Source organism: Littorina saxatilis, linkage group LG6 (genome assembly GCF_037325665.1).
Source record: "Littorina saxatilis isolate snail1 linkage group LG6, US_GU_Lsax_2.0, whole genome shotgun sequence".
Lineage (NCBI taxonomy): Eukaryota > Metazoa > Mollusca > Gastropoda > Littorinimorpha > Littorinidae > Littorina > Littorina saxatilis.
Window position 1 is genome coordinate 3,290,560 of NC_090250.1, and position 27,363 is coordinate 3,317,922.

The 27,363-nt window shown below is 43.5% G+C and overlaps 1 protein-coding gene across 1 annotated transcript; it reads right to left on the reverse strand.

The window, feature by feature from the left end:
• Positions 1-2,117: 2,117 nt before the first annotated feature.
• On the reverse strand, positions 2,118-27,363 carry LOC138969600 (inverted formin-2-like). Its single transcript, XM_070342456.1, has 18 exons — positions 27,111-27,363; positions 26,217-26,351; positions 25,513-25,628; positions 24,638-24,797; positions 23,991-24,064; positions 23,488-23,672; positions 22,503-22,629; positions 21,621-22,140; positions 20,141-20,256; positions 19,361-19,525; positions 18,598-18,855; positions 18,283-18,461; positions 15,982-16,102; positions 14,970-15,134; positions 14,077-14,185; positions 6,976-7,365; positions 3,683-4,038; positions 2,118-2,381 (listed from the first exon to the last, which is right to left on the reverse strand). Exons 1-18 carry the CDS (start codon positions 27,343-27,345, stop codon positions 2,118-2,120), a joined length of 3,675 nt encoding a protein of 1,224 aa, XP_070198557.1. The 5' UTR covers positions 27,346-27,363.

Consider the following 27,363-nt stretch of genomic DNA (forward strand, 5'->3'; position numbering starts at 1 on the left):
GTTTCTACTGAAAATCAAGGAAAAACAAGGGAAACAAACTCTTCCACAACCAATAAGAACCCAACATGAATTCGTATATCTGGTTGACTGGTTCAAAAGATATAAGCCGTTGAAGATCAAAACTAAGATTTCCTGGGGTTGGTATAGACCTAGAAGAGATAGAGCGGAAAGGATTAAGACTTATTTTTTCTTAACTCGACTGAAAGCCCAATCTGATGAACTATATAAATATACCTGCATGTGTCTGACAAAAAAGCAATGACAAAAATACAAGATTCAAAAATGAAAAGACATGACTATTACAGAGCCCCAAGAGGGACAAAAAAGATGAAGTAAAGATGAATTTCACTTTTATATCAACAAACTTTAGTTGAAATACTGGAAATGTATTCAGTTCTGTAGCACAGAAAATAACAGAAACTATATCAATAACAAGTGGAATAAACATAACGAGGGGAAAGAAAGAATTAAGTGGTATTGTCAGTTCCGTTGTGTGTATCAAAGTATGACCCTTTGTTTTTCAGTACAGAACACAAATTGTTCAACATGTGCATAATTATACAATGCTGCAAACTAGTGTATTTCACAGCATTCACAGTACATTTTAAAGTCAAAAAACAAAAGCAATATTTAAACAAGGCAAACATCCACCTCCCTTCTTTCACCTAGGGTGGAAGTTTCCACGGAGATTTCACCCAGGTAAAAAGTGAATCCCATGTGTGCACAACTGAGTGTCGGGTTTCCCCACTATTTTCAGAGTGCGCACGCAACACAGGCTGTAGCTTTGTTAGATCATTCAGGTGGGACCGTCCTAACCCCCCAGGGCTAGGCAACCCCCCCAGGGCTAGGCAACCCCCCCTGGGCTAGGCAACCCCCCAGGGCAAGGCAACCCCCCAGGGCTAGGCAACCCCCAGGGCTAGGCAACCCCCCAGGGCTAGGCAACCCCCCCCCAGGGCTGGGCACCCCCCCAGGGCTAGGCAACCCCCCCCCCAGGGCTAGGCAACCCCCCCCCCAGGGCTAGGCAACCCCCCCAGGGCTAGGCAAATGTAAGTTATGGAAAACAGTGAAACCCCCATTTTAAGACCTTCCAATATAAGACTTCTCCCCTTTTAAGACTTTGCCTTTACCAAATTTCTGTTGATAACCTCTGTAAATTAACATCCATTTTAAGACTCTTTTTAAAGACCTGATTTACTCAGATTTTGAGGTCTTAAAAAGGGGTGTTCCCCTGTAGTATGTGCAATTAAACTAATACTTTCAAGAGGCTATTTTGCAAAGTGCTAGGAAGCATTTTATCCTTGCATTATTAGCAATCATTGCTGCCAGCAAATGTTACAATGTACGTGTATGTGTGGAGGTGATACATTCCCATTTTATCAAACACATGCAAGTTTCCAACACCAGCATGGAGCTTCATAAATATTTTGATTTATGATTTATGAAGTCTTATATCGCGCGCGTATCTCCAGACTCGGACTCAAGGCGCAGGGATCTATTTATGCCGTGTGAGATAGAATTTTTTACACAATACATCACGCATTCACATCGACCAGCAGATCGCAGCCATTTCGGCACATATCCTACTTTTCACGGCCTATTATTCCAAGTCACACGGGTATTTTGGTGGACATTTTTTTATCTATGCCTATACAATTTTGCCAGGAAAGACCCTTTTGTCAATCGTGGGATCTTTAACGTGCACACCCCAATGTAGTGTACACGAAGGGACCTCGGTTTTTCGTCTCATCCGAAAGACTAGCACCTAAATACAGCTTTATGCACAATAATGTCTTTTGATTAAATATTTATGTTCTTGCATGGCACTTCCGGTTACTCAGTTGGTCGCTTTGAATCAAAACATCTCTTCACCGCAAAAAGCACAAAATCAAAACATCTCTTCACCGCAACAAGCACAAAAGCAAAACTTCCCACATTTTTTTCAAAGGCAGCAAAATAGCAAGGCATAACAATAACATAAATAAGTAAAACTTCACAGCTCTATTCTGACTCTCTCACTCCTGTGTTTTCCTTAGCGTCCAGGGCTAGGCAACCCCCCAGGGCTAGGCAACCCCCCCAGGGCTAGGCAACCCCCCCAGGGCTAGGCAACCCCCCCAGAATTATGCAGGCTGCTTATTCAGACGAAAGCGACCCATTCTCTTGCTCGATCGCTTCGGGTCTTCAGCCCCTCCGACAAAGTTTTCTTTATCCACTCCTTCGGAAGAAGCCTTGGTGGTTTTGCCCTTTTCTGGAAGCTGTGAGGGACGCAGGATGTTTATTTCCACGTTTGTCGTTGCGTTGCGAGGTTTCAGCACCGCACGAGACAATCTGCTGAAGAAACTGCCAATGCCGCCCTTCTTGTCTCCCTTCCTGTCCTTATGGCCCTGTGGACAAGTCAAAATAGAGTGAAAACAATCAAAAGATCTTAAAAGGGGATATTAAACGTTATTTGCATTTTTGACAAAGATATATAACATTTTACACAGATCGAGACAGCCATTGTTCAACGAAACCGCGCCGTACAGATCTGTGTCAAATGTCATATTATGTTCTTTCTTTATTTGGTGTTTAACGTCGTTTTCAACCACGAAGGTTATATTGCGACGGGGGAAGGGGGAAGATGGGATAGAGCCACTTGTCAATTGTTTCTTGTTCACAAAAGCGGTAATCAAAAATTTGCTCTAGGGGCTTGCAACGTAGTACAATATATTACCTTACTGGGAGAATGCAAGTTTCCAGTACAAAGGACTTAACATTTCTTACATACTGCTTGACTAAAATCTTTACAAAAATTGACTATATTCTATACAAGAAACACTTAACAAGGGTAAAAGGAGAAACAGAATCCGTTAGTCGCCTCTTACGACATGCTGGGGAGCATCGGGTAAATTCTTTCTCGTCCCAACCAATATGGGACTCCCCCTAACCCGCGGGGGGTCATATTATGTTCACAAATACCCCAAAAATGTAGGTATCAATCCATTATTAGTAAGAATTCCTATTTAATTTTAGCGATAGAACACACTTAAACATGCACTCTTTTGTAGACACGACTAGACGCCTAAATATCAGTTTTAAGTCGACCTCTGACGTCACATGATTCAAAGGGGGGAAAATTCAATATTCAATCAATACTTATGCAATTATCTTGTATCCGCTATGGACCCCCCCCCCCCCCCCATTAATTCAAGACTATCCCCCGCCCATCTCGATTGAAGACTTCTCTCTCTTTCAAGCCCTGCTTTCGCAGATTGTGTTGATTAACAATGTCTGTAAATTTACCCCCATTGACAGACTTCCTCTCTTTCAAGCCCCTATTTTCTCAGATTTGTTGGCGGCCTTCAAAGAGGATTTTCGCTGTACTAGCTGTACTAGCTGTACTAGCTTCTGTGGTGCCAAAGAGAAAGGCCCAAAATTCAAAGGCTCAAAAAGAATACCCATTTTGTAAAAGCACAATAAGCTGGCCATATGCTTGAAATTATTAAACTGGGAGTGGGAAGAGTGAAGGTGGTTGGAGGGTGCAAAACATGTTTTTGAGTGTCAAACTGGAAAACTAGAACGTCTTTTCAAGTGTCTGTTACATTAACTACAGACGCAACAACCTTGACTGAAACATTTTAGAAAGATGTAGGATCTATCTTTCAAGATAACTCCCCAGCTGACACATAATGCAAACAATCTTTACCTGCGGCATGAACAGGACAGGCCCGGTGTTCAGTTGCATCTGATCACTAACTCGACGGCGCGCCCGCATGTCTTCAAGGTTCAGCGTAGCCAAGGTGAGACTACTCTCGGGTTCAGCCAAGGGAGCGTTTTCACCCTCGAGGTTCTTTCTCTCCTTGCGTTTAATTTCCTCGTACTTGAGCCACTTGTTCTGGATGAGAATGGAGTCGGTGAGGTCGCTACGACTGCGGTGGTGGTGACCGATAGGGGGGGTTGTGGGTTTCATCAGGTCCACAGCGGCGTGTAATGGTTTCTGGTGCTCTTCTTGGGTATTTTCTTCTTGTTGCTTAGGTGGTTTCTCTTCCAGCAGGTCATTGGCTGAAAAATGTACACAGTTTTAAGTTTGTGTGTTATTAGTACAGTGAAACCCTCCTCTTGAGACCCCCTGATTTAAGACTACCTCCATTTTATTCAGACCTTGTTTTCTCAGACTGTGTGCTCACGAGGTCTGTAAATTAACCTCCATATTATTCAGACCTTGTTTTCTCAGACTTTGTGCTCACGAGGTCTGGAAATTAACCTCCATTTTATTCAGACCTTGTTTTCTCAGACTTTGTGCTCCATTTTATGACTCACTCCCTTTTAAAATCTGATTTTGTGAAATTTGTGGAGGTCCTGAAAGGGATGTTGAAGAACACATCTGAGAAAAGAACAAAGCTGAGCGGAAGGATACTTGTTACGCCTTTCATTGGCAGCAGGGGGGCCCGGTAGCTCAGTTGGTAGAGCACTGGACTTGTGATCGAAAGGTCGCAGGTTCGAATTCGGGCCGGGACGGACACGGGTCAACTTTATGTGCAGACCCAGAGACGGAAGCCATGTCCTACCCCCGTGTCATCACAATGGCACGTAAAAGACCTTGGTCATTCTGCCATAAGTGCAGGTGGCTGAATACACCTAAACACGCAGACACCTGGGTAGCGCGACTCTGTTGCTGCTAGCTTTCCACTGGGAGGAAGCGACCCGAATTTCCCAGCGATGGGACAGTAAAGTAATGAAAATGAAAATGAAAATGAAAATGAAAAATGAAATGAAATGAGGTGTGAGAGCTGCTTGATCTTATATTAACTAGTGCTGTATCTGACGCACGTACCTTTTGCGCTAAGTAGACATACAGGGGCTCTCTCTCTCCCCCCCTCTCCCTCTCTCCCTCTCTACTACTTATCATAACCAATGCCATCCTGACCTCAGGTCAAAATGAGTTCGGCTCATTCTATCCCTGACAGGATGCCTTGGTTTTCCTTGTCTGGCGAGGAAATAGATTTTTTTTACATATTTAGATCTTTTCGTAATGTGTTATGGATATAAGCAGATTCGCGATCGTCGATAATGATTTTTCATGGTGTTGTGTAATTTTTAAATTACAAAGGAATTGATATGTAAGACAGTTTCAAGCGAGCTATTTTTCGCGGCTGTATTTACTGTGCAAACAACTCTAAATATGGCAAAAGTGTCACGTGATAATCAACCGTTTGGTTTCGGCGCTCGCTGGAGCAGACGATTTTTTCTGACAATGATGCTACCATATACAGCAGACTTCCACTAACTCGTGGTCCACTAAATCACGAATTCGGCTATATCGCGGAGACCTCTTGGACCCCGAAAAAACCAGGACCGACCTCTTAAAAAAAAAATTTTGTTTTGCAAAATTAGTCACGTAAAGGCCAAAAAATAGTACAGATCATGAAAAAATGTTCTATCATAACCACGCTATCTCTCTCTGAGGTTTTGCACTTTGTTCACGGTGTTGATAACCAATGAGTGTTTGGTATCAAATGATGCGTCGAAGAATTTCCATTTTATTGATGTATTTCTTTATAGCGTTTTTGATGTAGTTTTCCTAGTACAGGAGTTTTTGTGTATTTTTGAGGGATTTTAACTGTAGCTTCTATGGAGGCTGACAGCAGCCTCGAAACTCTCCCCCCTCCCTCCCCATTTTGCTCTGTGGTCCCAGAGCGACGTTTTCATTGGTTCTTTGGCGGTGACGTCAGGGACAGTCACGAAAGGTATATAAGCTGTTAGTTTTTGAGGTTCGGCGGGAGTCTGAGCAACCAACCTGACTTTGTGTCTAAAAGGTATACCGGACTTCCCACTTAGAGTTACAGCATTAATTGCTTCTTTGGGAATGGTTGTGGGAGGATCCCAACCTGAGTACTGAGAAGTATTTGTTGTCATCTCTAAATTGTCCTCCGGGGTCTGAGCAACCAACCTGGCTTAAGTGTCTAAATGGTATACCGGACTCCGCCCTGTGGATTGAACTAACAGGGTTAACAAAAAACGTTCCGCAGTCCCAGGTTACCGCACGGCGAGTAAAGTGGTGTCGCTTTACTCTTTTACTTTATTTTTCTTCAGGCCCCGAACCCCTGCCCAAATTTTCAGCCATTTTAGGACATAGGATTTTTTTTTCCAGTAGCGTATTTTTGCTAAGGGTACCTACGGGTCATGCCCAAATTTTCAGCCATTTTAGGACTTAGAATATATTTTTAAGTAGTAGGAAAATTACAGGAATAGAGTGAACCAATGTACAGATATACTTTCTGAATAGAACCTACGCCTTGTATTGAGTTGTTTTCATGATTTGTTTTGATAAGATTCAATACAATTTTGAACTTCACCCGCCTCTTCTTGAGTTTATATTCTGTGCGTCTGTTTGTCCTGTCGTGTGATTGCCATCCTGACAAATGACCTTCAAACACGTATAACATCTAAGACACAGGCACAGACAGTTAGAGTTAATGTGAAGCTAAGACCGCTCGGCTTTACTCAAACATACTGACATCCACTCTGGAATGCTACAAACACATACACATACACACACACACACACACGTCACCACATACAAACATACTGATACACCACTCCGGAATGCTACACACACGCACACACACACACACACACAAACACAAACCCCCACACACAAAATGTCTTAGCGTCCGGTCAGAGAGATAACTGGCAATAGCCGTGGAGCGATGATGATCAGAATGAACCAATCCATGTATGAGCAACGAAACTATAAAAAAAAAATGTTTTAAATCTGCGACCGGTGCAAAGACAAAATCGCTCTCGTCATCACATACAAACATACTGACATCCACTCTGGAATGCTACAAACACATACACACACACACACACACACACACACACACACGCACACACACACGTCACCACATACAAACATACTGATACACCACTCCGGAATGCTACACACACACACACACACACACACACACACACACAAACCCCCACACACAAACTTACCAGAACTAGTCATGACTTTGCCCCTTGCTGGATATTTTGGCGTGAAATGAAACAAATCGTCGTCAAAAATTTCACTGCACGGTCGGTTGATCATGGGCGTTCCAATGAGACTGATTCGACTCAGCTCCAGTGGTCCTTTCTTTCTCGCTGGCATTAACTGCCCAACCGGTGTCGTAGCTTTCGATGATGTCGGCGTATTTCTCTGGCTGGCCTGGGGTATGGGGGTGATCTGTTTCAAGCAGCTGTCTGCGGGCAGAGAGGGCGGTTCTTCTTGTTCCGGGGTGGAGAGGTCGCTCAACGGAACGATGGGGTTAAAGTTGCCGTGGTGCAGCTCAGTGAGGATACGCTCCATGATTTTCTTTCTGTCTTCTGTCATGGACGAACTGGCACCTGTGTGTACAAAGAGGATGATAATGATAAAGGGACGACAAGGCATTCCCCCAAAAAAATGTTTGTTTCCGATGACAAGGCCAAAAAAATGAAAGTCGGTGGGTCGGTTTTTTTTAAATGAAGTTTTTACATTTAGTCAAGTTTTGACTAAATGTTTTAACGTAGACGGGGAATCGAGACGAGGGTCGTGGTGTATGTGTGTGTGTGTATGTCTGTCTGTCTGTCTGTCTGTGGGTGTGTGTGTAGAGCGATTCAGACTAAACTACTGGACCGATCTTTATGAAATTTGACATGAGAGTTCCTGGGAATGATATCCCCGGACGTGTTTTTCTTTTTTTCGATAAATGTCTTTGATGACGTCATATCCGGCTTTTTGTAAAAGTTGAGGTGGCACTGTCACACCCTCATTTTTCAATCAAGATTCAAAAAACATATAGATATGATATGTTTGGATTAAAAACACGCTCAGAAAGTTAAAACGAAGAGAGGTACAGTAAAGTGCAGATTATCCCTGCAAGGTATAAGCTAGTTTAAACGTAGGAAGCGAGTGGGGGGTGGAGGTCGGGAAGGAGGGGGTAAGTTACAATAAGAATGTGGGTGTGGCCTGTGGGTGTGAGCGTGTGTGTGTGAAAGAGAAGATGCCAGGTAGCGTGGAGGGAAACGGAATTGGTCAGTGCAGGGATAACCACACACAGCGGCGGCAGCAGCCACAGCACCGAGCAGCAGCGATAATAAACAAACCATGTGTGACAAGGATTTTTTTCCGTCCTTTGTTCGAGGCAACGAACTTGACAAGGACGTTGTTGTGGCTCTCGAAACGGAGAAGATAGTCACTATGACGTCAATGATGGGATTACGGGAGACCGACATTGACGCTTTGTCTCTAAAAAGAGATGCCTCTGCCCTTCGCAGGGCTGTAGGACTGTTGCAGGCAGAAAATGGTGGGGGACCCATGTCAGTGACTTCTCCAGTTGTGCCCCAAGGTGTATCAGCAGAGCGGTCGCCCAGCATGCTGATGCATGATTTGCTGGGGACGCCATCAGTTCTCCAGGATACAGAACACAAGGTTTCCGAAAGGGTCGACCTGGACCCACAGGTCTACCTTTCAACAAAAAGGCCACAAGGTGAGAAAGCCCACATCATCGTGGATTTTTTGCCTGCCACGGAAAACGTGGAAGAGGTGGCCCTCATCCCTGGCACGTCCCTGTACCTCAAGACAGGGACAAAAACGAAGCTGCGGGAGGTGTCACCAGCGCAGTGGATGTCCGCCAACGCCAGGATCATGGCCAGGCTATTGGATGAGGGTCGCCTTAATGGCACAGGAATAAAGGACTACCTGTCCTATACAGCTAAGGTGGGAGAGCTGGCTTGTCGCTTTACCTGGACAAGCGTGTTGGTATACGACAACGAGTACCGACAACAACAAGCGGCAGCATCCTTCCGGTGGGGCAGCGACAGTCAACACCTGTCAACAACGCTCCTGAAAGAGAAGCCTGTCACCGTAGCGACGAAGACCAGCCGCCATACAGACAACCGTGACAAGAAAAAAGGCCCTGGTGGAAAGGACATCTGCCTTCAGTACAACAACGGGAAGTGTTCGTTTGGAGCTCGGTGTAATTACGAGCATGTGTGTCTGGTGTGTTCTAAGCCACACGCGCAAGTCAACCATCAGGCAGAGCCAGGCCACAAAGATTAGGACAGCGAGCAGCCAACCGATCAGGTAGGACCAAATGCTTTTGTCCAACTCACAAACCCTTTCGAACAGGCCCCGTTTGTAGCACAAGACCCCTTCAACTGTCCTTTCCTTGGTAATTACCAATCAATTTCTTCAGCAATAAGTAACTGGCAAGACGAACTTATTGAGGATCCCGACAGGACCTTTCTGCTGAATGGCATTAAAAATGGTTTCCGCATTACGTCAGAAAGTAGTGATGTGAAACAAGCCAGGTGTCCAAATCACAAATCTGCAACTTCCGCAGAATTGAAATGCCGGGTAGAAACAGAGTTGCTCAGTCAGATTAACCAAGGTCACTATGTTGTAGCCAGCGCGCCACCGGCTATCATCAGTCCTCTGGCGGCCATACCCAAAGAAGGGTCAGATGACGTCAGATTGATCCATGACGGTAGCCGACCGTGTGGTTCAGCGATGAACGATTATGTGGAACATCATTCAGTAAGGTATCAAACGATTGATGATGCCTGCAAAATTGCCAAACCTGGGTATTTTTGTGCCAAGGTAGATTTGCAAGCAGCATACAGGTCGGTACCAATTCACCCAGACTGCTACAAAGCAGCCGGCCTTGCTTGGACATTTGAGGGCAATGACACGGAAACCATTCTCTTTGATACGCGTTTACCATTTGGATCAAAATGTGGACCAAGCCATTTCAGTCGAATCTCACAGGCCATAACGCGCATGATGAAAAGGAAAGGGTATGAAGGTATCTTGTGTTACATTGACGATTTTTTCTTGGCATTTGAATCATATGATGCTTGCAATGAGGCACTTTTGTGTCTCATACACTTGATTCGATCCCTGGGTCTAAACGTGAGTTGGAAAAAAGTTATTGGTCCTACACAGCATGTGACTTTTCTTGGGGTTGACATCGATACGGTCGATTGTACACTGTCCCTGAATAAAGAAAAGTTAGACAAACTGCACAACAAATTGCAGCAATTTCAGAAGAGGAAACGGGCTTCCTTGAAACAACTGCAGAGCCTTGCAGGCTCTTTAAATTGGGCAGCACAAGTTATCCGGGGAGGGCGCTTTTTTCTCCGGAGAATCTTGGACATTATAAATCAGGCAAAGCATAAAGCCATACTTGGAGTCGAATTTCGTCGGGATTTGAAGTGGTGGCTTTCATATATGTACATGTTCAATGGCAGAATTTTTTACAGGGACAGTAGTGATGTACATGTTCATGTGGACGCGTGCCGTACAGCGGCAGGAAGTTTTTGTGAGGGAGATTGGCGATATAGTATTTTTAGTATCGATTGGCCGGCAGTTGCCGATATGCATATAAATTATAAAGAAGTTTGTGCTATTGTGGATGCAGTCCAAACATGGGCGCCCATGTGGGCCAATCGTAAGGTCGTGATGCACACCGACAGCTCAGTTGCTAAAGCAATCATAAATCGGGGTCGTTCAAAGAATGCCTATATAAACCAACTTCTGAGAGCAGTGTGTTGGCAAAGTGTACGTTACAACTTTGAGTTGAGAGCAATTCACATTCCAGGATTACTCAATTCGTTACCAGACACAATTTCCAGGCTACACGAGCCTGGGAAGGTAGCAACTCTCGATTTATTGCTTAGTCGGTGGCATCATGGTCGCACATACTGCATGGCCCGCATGGGGGATCACATGTCTACCAAAACCTCTTTGATGTTGCAGGCGCGGCTCAATTAGACCATGATCTTACGGCCGAAGTGGCGGAATACAGAGCGGCCACTTTTGCTGAGAGTACAAAGCGGACTTATCGCTCACATAGAGTGTCTTATTACAATTTCTGTCGGCAAATGTGCATTCCACCCGTGCCAGCAACGGAAGAGACCCTTGCGAAATATGCAGCTTATCTTGCGAGACGCCTTAAAGCAAATTCGGTGAAACAATACCTGAACATCATTAGGATCATGCATCTGGAAGCTGGGTTAGAAAACCCAGCAAAAGACAGTTTCCATCTCAAGACAACCTTGCGCGGTATTGATAGGATAAAAGGAACAACTTACTGTTGCCAGGAAAACACCAGTGACTCCAGAACTGTTGATGAAAATCCGCAAAAAAGTGAACTTTGGGAAAAGGGACGACTGTGTTTTCTGGGCTGCGTGTGTTGTCATGTTTTTCGGGCTTTTTAGGAAGTCCAATCTATTTCATATCGATAAACGTTTTTCAAGGACAGCCTTTGTCATCAACGGGGATAGGTCGATGACAATTAAAGTGTGTTGGTCAAAGACTATTCAATTTCAAGAGCGGGAATTTGAGGTGATGTTGCCAACTATACACCCCCACCCCCTTTGTCCGGTGAAAGCCATGTGTCTGGCATTCCACCAAACAACACCAGCCCCAGCTCATTCCCCGGCGTTCCCCATCAGTGGAGAATGTTTTGATAAACGATTGAAATCAGCAGTCGCCGGGGAAGAGGGGAATTTCTCCAGTCACTCCTTTCGCAGGGGAGGTGCAACATGGGCTTTGTCACGGGGTGTGCCGGGGGAGGTGATAAAAATGATGGGAGACTGGAAAAGTTCAGCTTACCTCGCCTATGTTGACCAATTACCAAAGCCTATTGTAGATTATTATAGAGTGCAGTGCTTAGCAACACTACCTTGAGAGGAGAGAGAGAGAGAGAGAGAGAGAGAGAGAGAGAGAGAGAGAGAGAGAGAGAGACTGACTGAGAGAGAGAGAGAGAGAGAGAGAGAGAGAGAGAGAGAGAGAGAGAGAGAGAGAGAGAGAGAGAGAGAGAGAGAATGAAGGCTTTCAGTCATCCTAGGTTTTGGGAGGTTTGGGAGGAGAGGAGTATAATCGACTTCATATCATATATCGGTATTTGTTATTCTGTTTAAGTATGAGTTTTTTATTGTTGAATTGTTAGTGGAATAAATACTCCTTGTCTGATGACGCCCAAAACCAAATATGTAACAGGTTTTTGCGACCGTGTGATTGGTGGGTGTGGGTGCGTGTGTGTGTGTGTGTGTGTGTGTGTAAATGCGTGTGTGAATGTGTAGGTGTGTGTGTAGGTGTGAATGAAATTGTGTGTGCGTGAGATAGTAGCTGGATTAGCGTTTAAGTGCAGATTATCCCTGCAAGGTATAAGCTAGTTTAAACGTAGGAAGCGAGTGGGGGGTGGAGGTCGGGAAGGAGGGGGTAAGTTACAATAAGAATGTGGGTGTGGCCTGTGGGTGTGAGCGTGTGTGTGTGAAAGAGAAGATGCCAGGTAGCGTGGAGGGAAACGGAATTGGTCAGTGCAGGGATAACCACACACAGCGGCGGCAGCAGCCACAGCACCGAGCAGCAGCGATAATAAACAAACCCACCCCCATCCCCCTTTTCCTCCGCCGTGTTAATTTTCCCCCAAGTGGTTACTATTCATGTGTATTAAATTCCGTACATGCCTTTTGTTTTTAATGTACTTGCCCTGTGGTTTCTTTTCATTTCGTTTTTATTTGTGCGTTCTTTGTTATCACATGATCATTGGACTCTATGATATAATGGTTGAAGTGTTTTCTTCCTTTTACGATCAATCATGATCGTTGGCTGCGCTGGCTTTGAGAATGTGGTCAGAAGGACCCTCTAATTGCTTTGTATACACAAGGAGTTGTATGTTAGAATTGTAATGTCGCCGTGGTTTTTTTTTTTAATCTTGTTAATTTGTTTGTTTTGAATGCTGATGTGATTGAAGCGGGAGGAGAGGAGTATAATCGACTTCATATCATATATCGGTATTTGTTATTCTGTTTAAGTATGAGTTTTTTATTGTTGAATTGTTAGTGGAATAAATACTCCTTGTCTGATGACGCCCAAAACCAAATATGTAACAGGTTTTTGCGACCGTGTGATTGGTGGGTGTGGGTGCGTGCGTGTGTGTGTGTGTGTGTGTAAATGCGTGTGTGAATGTGTAGGTGTGTGTGTAGGTGTGAATGAAATTGTGTGTGCGTGAGATAGTAGCTGGATTAGCGTTTAAGCGTGCTATGAAGCACAGCGCAACCGCTACCGCGCCAAACAGGCTCGTCACTTTCACTGCCTTTTGCACTAGCGGCGTTCAGTTTCATTCTGTGAGTTCCACAGCTTGACTAAATGTAGTAATTTCGCCTTACGCGACTTGTTTTTTATTTACACCGTTGTATGTGGCTTTTTATTTGCCAGAAATCTCAAGAACTGTGTCCCCTGAACGTTGGAGAAGAGTAATGTCCCTTGCAAAGTCTGCAAAACCAAATTTTGCCCTTTAAAACAAGTGTTTTACGGGTCGAAAAAAAGGTCTAGGGTCGAGAGAAAAAAACAGGGTCGGTTGGAGAATCAGAAATAAGGAACGTTTTGGGGGTGTGGCGGCCTAATGATGATAAACTGCATAGCCCGTGGGTACTCTTTTTGTAGATTTGAATCAACACATTAACACTTTCTACCCCACCTATGTTGACCAAGTTTTTTCTAGCTGAGACCAGCTGTGCTGCAGCAGGTCACTCAGAATAGTAGTAACTGTGTAGTAACTGTGTATGAACACGCTGGAATGCAGGCGTTAGATGGACGTTACAGGAAGCAACTGAAGCTAACAGTCTGAGCTGATATATATCCGTACCTGGTCAGATAGAGCCATATGTGTGGGTACGGATATATCCGTACCTGGAAGACAATGAGTTAAAGACACTAATTCCAAAAGTTCCATGATCTGAGGCAAAACGACTGCAGTGGGAAGTTACAAATTACAAATAATTAAGTGTCATAACTTATACTTCAACAAACCTGGGGAAAAAACTGAAATAATGTGTGTGCTTTTTAACAACCTTGTGGAGTTGAAATATGCAGAAAATCAGCAAGATTTAAGTCATAACGGTAAAAATAAATAATTCAGAATAACTCAAAGCAACAGTTCAAGTAAAAAGTTTTTAAATACATAAGATGAACATTTTCTCTTGCTCAGATTTAAGCAGAGAAAGGTAGGCGTTGGTTGCGTTTGGACAAGGATTGTTTTCACGCATTGTGCTTGCATAAACACTTACGTGCTTCCTTTCCAAATTCCAATGCCAGGCGTTTGTGTTTCAGTTTGGTTTTGAACTGGTCGCTACGACGACGAGCCTGTGTCCTCTGCCGCTTGTACAAAGAGTTTTCCTTGCACACAGAACCAATCAATGTATACATACATGTATATATATTCCACACATAAACAGACAGATACAATCGAACTCCCGTTTTAAAACCCCCGATTTAAGATTCTCCCCCTTTTCAGTTTTGAGATTCTGATTCCCCCATTTTTAAGACTCCCTACTTGTTTAAGACCTGATTTTGTAAGATTTTTGGATGTTTTAATAAGGCTCCAAAAAAAAAAAATAGGTCTGTTTACGGTAACCCGACCGACCCTAGTTTTTAGGCCCGACCCTAATCTTTTTTTTGGATCGTCTGAAAAAAAAAAACGCATCCAAAATAGAGCTGTTTGCGCTCAAACAGCAGACGACAGAAGGGAGGTAAGCTCAAAGTACTGTTTATAGTTATGTTGGGCAAAAACAGGGATTGATGAGAAGAAATGAACTGTGAAACATCATATAGAGGGGGAAAAAAAAAAATGGAAAAAAAAATGGAAAAAAAAATGGGAAAAAAAAAAAAAGCCGACCTACCGACCCTATTTTTTCACCCTATGTTACCGTAAACAGACCTTTTTTTTTTTTGGCCTAAGGGGGTTCCACTACATATTCCACACATAAAAAGACAGAAACAGTGCAACCTCCACTTTAAGACCACCCGAAGACATCAAGACATTTTACAGACAGAAAACACGAACAGACAAGAAGCACTAACAGACAGACAGACAGACAGACAGACAGACAAAGACAGACAAGACAGACAGATGCACATGTGTGCGCACACAGACATTTGCTGGGCAACTCTAGCAACGTACATGTCGAGCTTTGCGAATGTCTTTGAGGAAGGTCACCAAATGCTTCAAGCAGGTCTGAAGGTTGAAGGTCGAGGTCGGTTCACACACGTACAGCGCAACCTTTTGGGACAGTTCCCGCAACTCTGCTATTGAACGTTGCATCTCACTGAAGTCTTTCTTGACACTCTGCAAAAATCATCAACAAATCAAAATCCATGAACTTAATCATAGTATGTGTTAAACAGTGATCATGCTGCTTAGCCATGTTCGAAACTAATATTTGTGTTGAAGTGCAAATCCCGCCTCTCAATTAAGTTGTCACACTTCTTTGCAAAGCAGCCAAACCAAGTTTAAAGGCACACCCCTTCTTGCAAAAACACGCTCACCATGAAAACCAAAAATCCACACCCTGACTGCTTGCTGCTGTTGGTCTGTTCCTATGTAAAAGCCATACCAGATCTCAAATGGTGATCCAAACTGTTTACACGGGAAGGGGTGTGCTTTTAAAAAATAGTGATAACATTAGAGTTATCAGGATGAAACTATTCAAACACATTATCAACTGGTATGTACGTATGACCCCTACGAGATTTCATTTCCTCTATTTTGAGATTTCTGCCTGTGGAACAGTGGAAATTTCTAGTACACGCAATCCCTGGTTAAATTCTTCCTGCCTTGAGTTTGTGTCTCACAGTAAACCATGTGCCAAGTCCAACGAACCTCCACACACTCAAAACATGTTTAACTCCCCTTTCTATTTCGTAAAGCCCCTCCAAAACAACCACCTGCCCACAACGACCACTTAAAAGGATCCTTAAAGATCCTAGACAAGTTATTTTCTATAATTCCCCTTTCCATAGCGACCACCTGTCCATAAAGACCACTGTTAGTCCGTCCCTTGGTTGGTGGGTGTAGACAGGCTCCACTGCATTATTCATACAAAAATGTAAACTACTTGTCTAATGACAAAAAACGAACACACCATTAGTCCTTTTAAACCACTTTTCATCAAATATTTTCCGTGAATACCAACCTCCAGAAAAGAGTGAAAGATATCTGTGATGTTGGGGTGGGCTGACGTGAGCTGCACAACAAATTGCTTCAACTGGGCGTTGAGGGCTGTCACCTCATTGCGGATCTCCTCTGGGGAGTGTCTGAAAAACACACACACACAGACATTAAATGTACATGTGTTTTGGCACACACACACACACACACACACACACACAGGTACACACTCACACAGATAAACATTAGACACGTGTGTGGGCACACACACACAGGTTGGTTCGTTTTTATCGTCTCTTCAGCTGATATTGCTATTCGAGACCGATGCAAGTGCACACACAGGTGCACACTCACACACATATGAGCATGCACACCCATGTGTGTGTGTGCAGAGGTAGACATAGGCGGATAGCAAGAAAACTTCAACTGTAAGACCATCAATAGTACCAACAACTTAAAAAAAAAAAATATATATATATAAACAACAACAAACCCTCAGAATTTCTCTCTTTATTTTTTTTAAGTTATTCAAAGTTGTGCAATCTTGCAGTTCGGCATACAGGGACATGAGACTGAGAACAAAAGCTCGGCATTTATAAGCTGAAATTGAAAAGCGTACAATTCCCATCCTTGAGGTTATCTGCAATGAAGCACACTTTGTACTCTATAACACGTCGTATGCATTTAAAGAATGCGTACAAAAGAGCCAAGTAAGCGCTCTAAATGCATACAACATGTGTTATAGAGTACTTACTTGGCTCTTTTGTACGCATTCTTTTCATAGACTTCTCTTCTGCCTTCAACACTATCCAACCCTGCCTCATGGCCCGGAAACTTCTCCGCTACAGCGTGACTCCAAGGCTTATCCTGTGGATTATCAACTTTCTCGTTAACAGAACCCAGTCAGTCCGCTTTCAGACAGCTCTCTCTTCCCTTAGGTCCACCTCCATAGGCTCTCCACAGGGTACAGTTATCTCCCCTGTGTTGTTCACACTCTACACTAACGACTGCAGTGGCACTGACTCCACCCTTCTTATCAAATATTCAGATGATACAGCGCTAGAAGATCTCTCCAATAGTGACGCAACTTACTTTGCAGAAGTAGAACGTTTCAACGCCTGGTGTAAAGACAACTTTTTAGACCTAAATGTGACAAAGACCAAAGAACTTCTGATAGACTTTAGAAGAAACCCTGCCCCTGTCCCTGACCTGATGATTGATGGTGTGACTGTTGAGCGTGTTACTGAATATAAGTATCTTGGCACAGTTATCGATGATAAGCTGTCCTTCAATGCAAACACCACCCTCATACACAAAAAATGTCAGTCACGCATCTACTGCCTTCAGAAACTTAGGAAGTTGAATGTGAACCCTTCTATCCTTCAAACTTTCTAACGCTCTTTCATCGAGTCTGTCATCACTTTTGGTTTTGTGTCCTGGTATGGAGGTCTGAGTGTGAAGAACAGGAATGTCTTAGTGCGAATGGTGAATGTCAGTAGCAAGGTGATTGGCAGGCAGCAAGCAAGTGTGGAGTCCCTGTATGAAAAGCGTGTGGTGAGAAAGAGTAGGCGGATAGCTTCAGATAGGTCCCATGTCCTTGCCCACCTCTATGAACTCCTTCCCTCTGGCCGTAGACTTCGCACGCACAAAGCTAGGACACTCAGGCTGCAAAACAGCTTCATCCCCAAATCCATCACCCTTGGCAACATGTAAACACATCCACATACCCGACTCAGCCCCTCTTCTGCCAGTGCAATCAGTAGTAATGTACATGTATGTATTGGTTTTATGTACGTCCGTATTTTTTCTGTGATATATTGTATGCTATGATTTTTTGCAATGATGTTTAGCCATAGTCCGTTATACGCGTAGGTGTGCGAGAATATGTAAGCGCAGTGCTTTAAAGATGTCCATGTGGGACTGTGTAAGTGGGCGTAGTCGAATGTCCATGTGGGAATGTGTAAGTGGAGCATATAAGAATGCCCATGTGTGAATGTGTAAGTGGAGCGTATAAGAATGTGTAAGTGGAGCGTGGTCGAATGTCCATGTGTGAATGGGTAAGTTGAGCGTATAAGAATGTCCATGTGTGCGATGTGTAAGTGAGACATGGATGTGTTCATGACTGAATGCGTAAGCACAATGCAAGGAATGGCCAGAAAGGTATGTGTCTATAACCTGCCCTGTTATATAGTGCTATATGTCTTATGTAAAAAAAATGTCCTGTTTGTATTATTGTTATGTACCACGCCTGAATTTCTCTATGAGATAATAAAGTATTCTTATTCTTATTCTTATTCTTATTCCCTTTGTTTATCAGAATGCTTACCTGGCTGCCTCATCCAGTTTGGGAATGTCGTTGAGCAGACGCAGCATTTGGTCGTCACACTCTTCCACCACGGCCACCAGCTGGTGCAGCAGGGTGTGGTTCGGTTCCACACAGCTCACGTCCTTCAAGCGCTTCAGACTGTTCAGGCGCAGGCCGCCGGCGTCGCCGTTAAACTGACCCTGCAATAAGAATAAGGATACAGATAAGGATAAGCATAAGGATAAGATAATATAAGATAGGATAAGATAAAGATAAGATAAGGATAAGATACGGATAAGATAAGGTTAAGAAAAGGGGGGGTTCCACTGGACTTACATGATTGAGGAAGTTGCCGACTCTGAGCACAAGATGCAGAAGGTCCCGCAGCGGCTGACTATTGAGCAGGAAGACGCAGGCAGTCACCATGGCCTTGAGCGCCCTCTGCAGGCGAGAGATGTTGGCGGAGAACTGCAGTCGGGTCAGGTGACCCAGCATGAGCGTGTGGTAGTCGGGGATGTCCATCAGGTGCAGCAGGAACTGTTCGGCCATGCCGATGTCCAGTAGGCTGCCGTTGTACTGCTTTAGCATCACCATCTGAAATGAAACACGTCAAAAATGGTAAGTTAACAGGGATGGCCAAATCGTCCGCACGGTCGCCAGAGGCGAGTAAAAAATCCGTCTTTCCTGGGACTTTCGAGAAGAAACTACGCCACTCTTACATAATAGCTGAGAATGTTGCGACAAGATCAAGTACCGACAGGCAGGGTTGGCAACAAAAGCATGTGTTTTTCACTATTTTTCCAGCAACTTCGAGCGAAGTTGGCTTCAGTTATTTAAAGCTGTACTTTGGCGATTGTTCAGAGATGAAAGTACCGACCAGCGTTTCTATTCTCGGACCTTCGGGAACGATTTGGAAATATCTCGGAGGTTAGATTTTCTGATCACACACACACTCACACAGTCAGACGTACAGCATTTACCAATCTAAAGATCACGTTTTAAAAAAACAAAACAAGGATGGATAGTTAATGGAATGCTTAATTTTTGTCAAAACAATGGAATTTGCCCACTGCTACATAAAGCTGAGCCGAGCGCCTACCTCATCATGGCAAGGCAGAATGTCGTGTAGGTATTTCAGCAGAGGAAGCGTCAGGCCTTTGGCTTCAGTGTCAATCAGGTTCCTCACTAGTTCATCCGGTTCCACTTCCAGCCGATTGAGAAACAGGTTGATCTTCAGCCGTGTCTCTCCAGCCAGCAGTGCCACCTACAACACACATGACAGCTACTGAAAACTTTGACAACTCCCTGCTCCTCCAACTTCAAGGCATGAGCGTCATCTGTCAAGTGCCTGTCTCGTCATAACTAGTTAGGAGTACAGTCAAATCTGTCTAAAAGGACCACCCAAGGGAGCAACCAAAGGTGGTTTTTGCAGACAGGTTGTCTAGGTAAGGTGAATTATGTTGCTGGGTTATCTGTAATGTATGTATTTTTAGTAACTGTATTACCGTAGTCCAAATGTGCGGTGTTCTAGTCGACATGTGGTGCTTTGTATACCTGGTGTGTGCGTGGATGTGGAGGTGGACTCTTGGACGTCTTTTTGTTATTGGAATTATGGTTTTTGTTAAATTGTATTGCTGTTGCTGTTGTTGTTGTGTGAGTGAGTTGTATGTTGGCAGACTTGACTTGACGGATGACTGTTTGCGTTAGTGAGACTGTGATCATTTTTTTTAGTATGCATTCTTATTCTTTTGATTGGAAATGAGTATTGTTACAACATAATTTCCATATGGATTAATAAATTTGAGTTGAGTTTATACAGGAAAAAACCTCGTCAGGGTTCCATTGGGGTGAAGGACAACGGAGGACACAAGCCACCTACCTCATCATTGAGATTCAAGATGTGCGTTTCAGCAAACAGCGTCTCAATGCGGTTGTAGTCTGGCTCAAACCTGGGTATCACCTCTCTGGGCTCCCACACGCACCCCTTACTCCACTCTGGGTATGAATCCAACAAGCGCACTGATTACAATCCTACCACACTTCTCCATACCAGCTATGGGTATTATATATGTTATTTGTATCTCTTCCCACCAAAGTATGACATTTGAGTAAAGAATGAGTGTTTTAACCAAGTACAAAGCAAAGTATTCAGTTATTACCGTAAAATCCCTAGCATAAGCCCACCATCTAGCAAACGCCCACCCCCCACTTTGGGCCAAAAGTTGTGCACAGGGGTAACTACCTAGCAAACGCCCACCCTGCTTTTTTCAAAGAGACTATAGGCTCACTTTCACTAGGATTTGTGCAGACTGTTCTAAAAGTCATCTTTTTCCCCTTCTTTACCTTTTCGTGTTTCTTTCCTTTATTCTTATTCTTTGTCCTCTCTCCTCACTCCCACCCATCGTTCATGTTTTTCGAGTTTCTCTTCTCTTTTTTTTCCAAAGTTTGTGGGTTTTTCTTTCTCAGAAAGATTGGGCCTTTTGAAGACAAAATCCAAGTTCAGTTAACGTTTCATTTCCAAAGACGATCGTGTAATTTCTTCCCTGTACAGAAAGAAAGGGCTTCATTGGTGTTGACATTTCGACATTTCATCAAGTTTCTTTTTCCCGGAATTGTGTTGTTATTGTTTGTCCTTGCAAAGGTCTGGCGATTTTTCTTTTTACTTTATAAATTTATATGAATGACTATGCTCGGGTTGTTTTCAGAAGAGCCAGTCCTTCTCTCTCTCTCTCTCTCTCTCTCTCTCTCTCTCTCTCTCTCCTCTCTCTCTCTCTCTCTCTCTCTCTCTCTCTCTCTCTCTCTCTCTCTCTCTCTCTCTCTCTCTCTCTCTCTCTCTCTCTCTCATGGTTGGCCTTCTTTGCCTCAAAGTCCTTTTTCTTTCTTTTTTCCTTCACTTCTACTCACACGACCTAACTTACATGCTTTCGGGGTTTGTATTCACTCAATTACACGGTTGAGCACAAAACTTACTTTGTGCAAAGGGGTCTATCCCTAGCAAACGCCCACCCCCCAATTTTGCCCTAAATCTGTGCACAGGGGGGGTGGGCTTATGCTAGGGATTTTACGGTATTACCCAGCAGCCCCCTGAATGAACTGAGGACAACATTAAAGCAAGCACATATAAAGGGGATGTTATGAATATATACTGGTATCCATTTTGAGATTAACCTTTTGTTACCAGCTGAACAAGTTCCTTGACATCAGGTGTCCTAGCTGTATTAGTAGGGTTACACCTCAGAGTGGTCTCACATTTCAATACAATGAATGTAACTTTATTACCAGCAGCAAAACTTACCTCCACACTTTTACCTACTTAGCAAACTTACCGTTACAGGCTTGTTAGATTAAACTGCACTCACCAAGGACACTATCCTGGATCTTCACCCACTTCAGGTTCCTCATTGGATGCGACGGAAACGGCACAGCCACCATCCGCAGCCTGCTTTGTTTCAACCCCTTCTGGTACGATCGCCCGTCCAGAGAGCCTCGTCTGGTGGTCACACGATCCAACACAGCGGGCAGCTGGCCAGGCATGTGAGGCAGAGAAGGTCTGGACAGGTACACGTTCAGGTCAGCAAAATCCGACGGTCTGGCTGAAGGCCTTAAGCCTGCAAACTCAACTCGCTTGGAGGAGAGTCGCAAATCAGGTTTCAGCGCATGTACACTTGTTGGGGTGGGATTGTTGAGATTGTTCAAATCTCCCAAAAGGTCTGGTTCTGGAGTCTTTGCTCTGTTTGCTTGCGCGACGGATACTGCGTTGTTGTTTTGCTCGAGGAAGTTGTCGTATGTGCTGTTGTTGTTGTCTACGGTGGAGATGGTGTTGGTGTGGTTGTCTGTGCTGGTGAATCCTGAAACCTGAGACACTAACGACTGTGTTATCTGAAAGGTAGACAGAAAAAAGAGTAATATTTCTTGGCACAAAAACATATTTATAATTATGATCTGCAAAGAAGCAAGACATTCAGATTGTGCTGAAGGCTAACATAATACTAACATGTACATCAGACATGCCCCACACCCTGTACGAGAACAAATAATCAATATGGCTTGTCAAGTTATGCATACAGTGTGCTCAAAGGCGAAAATCAAACTGAATGCATTTAGATTGCTTACTTCCCTTGGCTTACAGGTCTTGAAAGAGCACTGTGCCTCATTTGTTTTTGATTTCTATAGCCTCATAACAAATAAACAGTCCATTACAAATTTTGAGAAAAAAAAAGCTCTCATGCTTGTGCACTCACCTGTGTTTCCTCAAGCAGCAAGTCGTCCACCTGGCGAGGTGTGAGAGAGGACAGGAGCCTGGCGCTGAGCCGTGTGGAGTGAACCAGGTGATGCACCTGCTGCTCCACAACCCCCCACAGCTTGTCTCTGCACACACCACACCATTCACCATTGTTTGCTATAACACTAGTAGTACAGTTAAACCTACTTAAAAATAGAACTAAATGGAACAAAATTTGAAAACAAAAAAAATTTAAATACATTTTTGTTGATCTCTTGCCATCTTTGTCCAGCAGGACAAAGCCTAGCTGGTCCGGCAGGATTTTAACTGTCTATGGTATCAGACCACAGGCAAAAACAGCCAACAACAATAAAAGTACTAAAGTAGTAAAGAGAGAAAGAAAGATCAAGAGAAAAACAAAAAAAGGGAAAACAAGAAGAGCAAACGCTCGATCGAGTCACTTTCGCAGTTCTGAATATTATATGAGGCATCAGATGGACAGGAAGAAATTGCTATTCACAACACAATGAGTCACGTTCACATAAAATTTGAGCCCGGTCACTTTTATAGTTTCCGAGAAAAGCCCAACGTTAAGTTGTGTGTTGCCGAACAGAAAAGGCTAGTTATCTCCCTTGTTTTTCTGATAACGTTCGTAAAAGGCTACAGATGTAAATACTTTGATGTAAAGAATAATCCTACAAAGTTTCAATCACATCCGATGAACTTTGTCAAAGATATAAAATGTCTAATTTTTCCTTTGACGCTGACCTGTGACCTTGAAAAAGGTCAAAGGTCAACGAAACCATCGTTAAAGTGTAGAGGTCATTGGAGGTCACGACTAAACAAAATATGAGCCCGATCGCTTTGATAGTTTCCGAGAAAAGTCCAACGTTAAGGTGGTGTCTACGGACGGCCGGCCGGCCGGACAGACTAACACTGACCGATTACATAGAGTCACTTTTTCTCAAGTGACTCAAAAAGGCAACACTGATTCCTTTACTCACTTGTCATGTTTGTCGAGCAGCTCAATGGCCAGCAGGTCCTGCAGGATGTTGACCAGTGAAACCATGCGGCCAGTTCCAAACACCTGACTTTGCAGCGCCTCGGTCAGCTCGGAGGGACTGGACAGGTCCTCTTCACTCTTACCGCGCAGCGTCTCCTCATCCTGGTGCTTGCTCTCATGGAACGTCTGAAAAACAACCGCCACGAAAGTTGTGATAAAGATAAGGATAAGATTTCATAGAGTCCTGTGAGGTTACCCTCATGGAAATCTGGGCTGCTTTCTCCCTGGGGAAAGCGAGCTGCCATACAGTACGGCACTACCCTTTTACTTTTTTCTTCCTGCATCCGTGTGTTCATGTTTCCAAGCCCTGAGACTTTCTCACTTTTAACTGAGAAAAAATCAAAATGCTATACATTTCTTTAGAAACACAGACAGATAAAAATGCACACATGTCAATTGTCATCAGAGCAATTAGCAAATCTCCACACAATTTTAGTGACATACCTGCAACTGAATGTGAAGGTCATCATCGGTTTCTTCTCGCTGCAGAAAATTGATGACGTCCAGAAGGGTCAAGCCTGTCGAACAAACAAACAAACATTTTTAATCAAATCAATGACACCAGGCAAATATGGGATCCACTTTTGCAATTGCATCATCAGGGCTAACACCCCAAAAAAGTGAAAAACCTGAAAGGCCAGGGTCCACGGCGGCGCCCCCCAGAAGCTGAGGAATTTTTTTTATTATCTTGTAGGGATAAAGAACAAAGTTTTACTTTAAGAAACCGGATTTTCCGGTTTTAAAAGTTTTCAAAAACCGGATTTCCGGCGAGAACCGGAAAGGTGTTAGCCCTGCATCATTACTACAGTGAAACCCCTCTAATAATTGGGGAAAATTCAGGTCTTAAAAAGGAGGGAGTCTTACTCTTAAAATAGCATCAACCTGACATCCCTTCCTGGAGCGTCTGTAAAATCGGTAAGTCTGGCAGCGGAACGAAATTCAGATATGGATGGAGCAATGAGTGCCGGGACAAGGAACAGGTGTTCAGACAGCAAAAAAAAATGATAAAAAATAAGAATTGAGGTAAGTTTACAGAACATCTGAAGAAGCAAACTCTGTAAGGCAGGGGGAGTTTTTTTTTATTACTGTACCTATCATTTGGTTTCGTAGCCTGCACCTCTGGCTCAGATCTTTGTTACAGCTGATGACGGTGTTGATGAACGTCATGACTGCCGTCTTGTGGGGAACAGTTTCTGCTGACTTCAGTTCGTTCACCACTATGCTGAATCTGTGATACTGGTTCGTTTTTCTCTGTTCAAACACAGACAGCGTTGAAAACTACATCATAATAATAATAAATAGCTTTTCAATAGCGTTATTTCCATAAACAGCTCCCAGCACTTAACTTTCGACATTATCCGGAAACAACTGTCAGGATTCTAAAACAGCGTGTTGCTAAGATTTGACTGATGAGTGACAGACACAACTGTCGAAGGCCGAAGAAGAAGAAAAAGAAGGTAGAATCCTAGAGTTAGCTAGTTGATAAAATATAATAAATGCAGACTGGTAACATCATTTCTTAAACAAAAATATGTACAATAAACAAGCAAACAAAAACAATGCTGCATGAGGCTTATCACACATACACACCATTCAAATTTAATCACTTTGCATGAAAAACAATCTTTCAGATCTGACAAAGCAAAAGTATATGTGACGGAGTGCCCGAAGCACCAGAATTACCCTTGGAGGCAAAGCTAGTCAACAGGGTGGAGATTTTAAAGCTAATTTCTTAGCCCTACAAAAACTGCAAGTGCAATGGGTATGCAAAGCTTCCCAAGAGCATACAAGGAGACAGCAACAGCCAGACCCCATCACAAACACAACTCTACAATGGACAGGTGTCTAGCCGGTGACATAGCAGAAATGTCGATACTATAAATAGCCCGAGCTCTTCACCGGCAGACAACTCTGCAGAGTCTGCTGTAAAGGGAGACGCAGGAGTCTCCCTGTAACATATAAAAACCTTGAGGTGATCCAAGCCTTCCAGAATGCGCTGGTACCCCTGGGCGCTGTGAGCACAAAAGGCGGAGGACATCTCCACAATCTGTTTCTTGGGCAGCGTGTTTTCGATTTCCAGACCTAAGAGTTGTACAAAAGTATTAATATTAAACAAAATGAGGTAGAGCGCTGTTTACAGATCTGATACCCGTACTAGGGAAGTAAGCGCTCTAAATGCATACGACACGTGTAATGGAGTAAGCGAGAGTTATCCCGATCCAATCTCCTGGCAAGAATAGCATCACTTCAAACCAGCACCGGTAATTTATGACTGCAGGCAAGCACATTTCACAATATAGTATTAATCAGTACACTGTATATTTATGTACATGCTATTTGCAAAAACACAGATTGGTACTTGTAGTTGTACAGAGATCAAACGATATTGCAGCCTAAGCATTTTGTTTACTTTTACTATTAGCATTACTAAAAATACTATGTAACTTTAAGAGTCTATAGAAAAGGCCCTGAGGACCAGTAGGATGTGTATAACTATAAATCTACAGCTAGTTTCATGAGTAAAAAAACAACAACACCTGAATAGCATGCAAAGAAAAGGCACATCCGGGATGGTGATCAAGAGGGTTTATACAGGAAGGAGTGAAAGTATTGTAAAGACTAAACGAGGTGACCAAGAGAAGTATGCAATTTCAGCTGTGACATACTGACCCATCACAAGCTTGTTGGCGGCGGAAGGAGACTGCAGCAGATAGTTGATCCCCACATGTGTGTTGAGGACGGCTCGTATGCACGATATGCAGTCTATTTGTAGGATGGCATCGCTGAAGCTGGTGAATGTTTTACCTGAAGAGAAAAAAAACCAAAACATGGACAGCATTACAATTTGTGAAATTGCCATCAAATTCAAAGTACTCTGAAGTTATTTAAATTGATAGGTACATGTATGCTATTCTAGTATTTTACTGTTTGCTGTTCACAGCAGAGTTCTGGAAGCAGTGATATACCTTATTAAAAAAAACTGTGTATGTCAAACTCAACAATCATGTTAATCGGAGTCGGACAACAATAGACTTATTAGTAACTCTACGTAAGTGCACAATTTTATAAACGAGAAGTATACCAGTCACCTGACACTGACAAATGAGACAGAGTCAATCAGTCCTGCCAAACCTCTGCCTGAAAGTTCTTCTGTAACCAATCCAATTCCCAAAGCAAATCTAAAATTGTTAAGAAATCAGTGCCTAACTTTTAAGTTGATTAACAACCAATCACTGAATCAGTGAATCACTTACCAAATTGCTTGAAATTGTTAAATTCAAGCTTCAGGTACACCCACATATAATACATATATATATATCACTGCTTATGCCCACAAAGCCTCCTTTTGAATAAAATAAAAGTCTTGCTAAATAGTAAATTGCAGATGAGAAAAGTCATACACTGGAACCCCCTTTTAACTTATTTAAGAACCTGTTTTTTTCAGATTTTCTGATCATAACCTCTGTAAATCAAATGTACCCCCATTTAAGACTCCCTCCTTTTTAAGACCTGATTTTCTCAGATTTTTGGCTGTCTGAAAATAAAAGGGGGGTTCCACTGTACCGGTCATCTGACAGAGCGAGTCAAGCAAACTGTCCAGGCCGCCCAGTGACACAAAGTCCTGCATCCAGGTGGCACTGCTTCGCTCCAGCTGGGATCGAAGCGCGTAGTACACGTGTACTGAAGGGCTGTGTGACGCAACGACACATGCCTGAGCATCGTAGCCGTCGAGGCGATATTCAAGTTGACCCGACACTATGGTCGAATCGCCGTCTCTCTCGCCCACCCCCTTCATCATCTTGGCGATGTGGCGCAA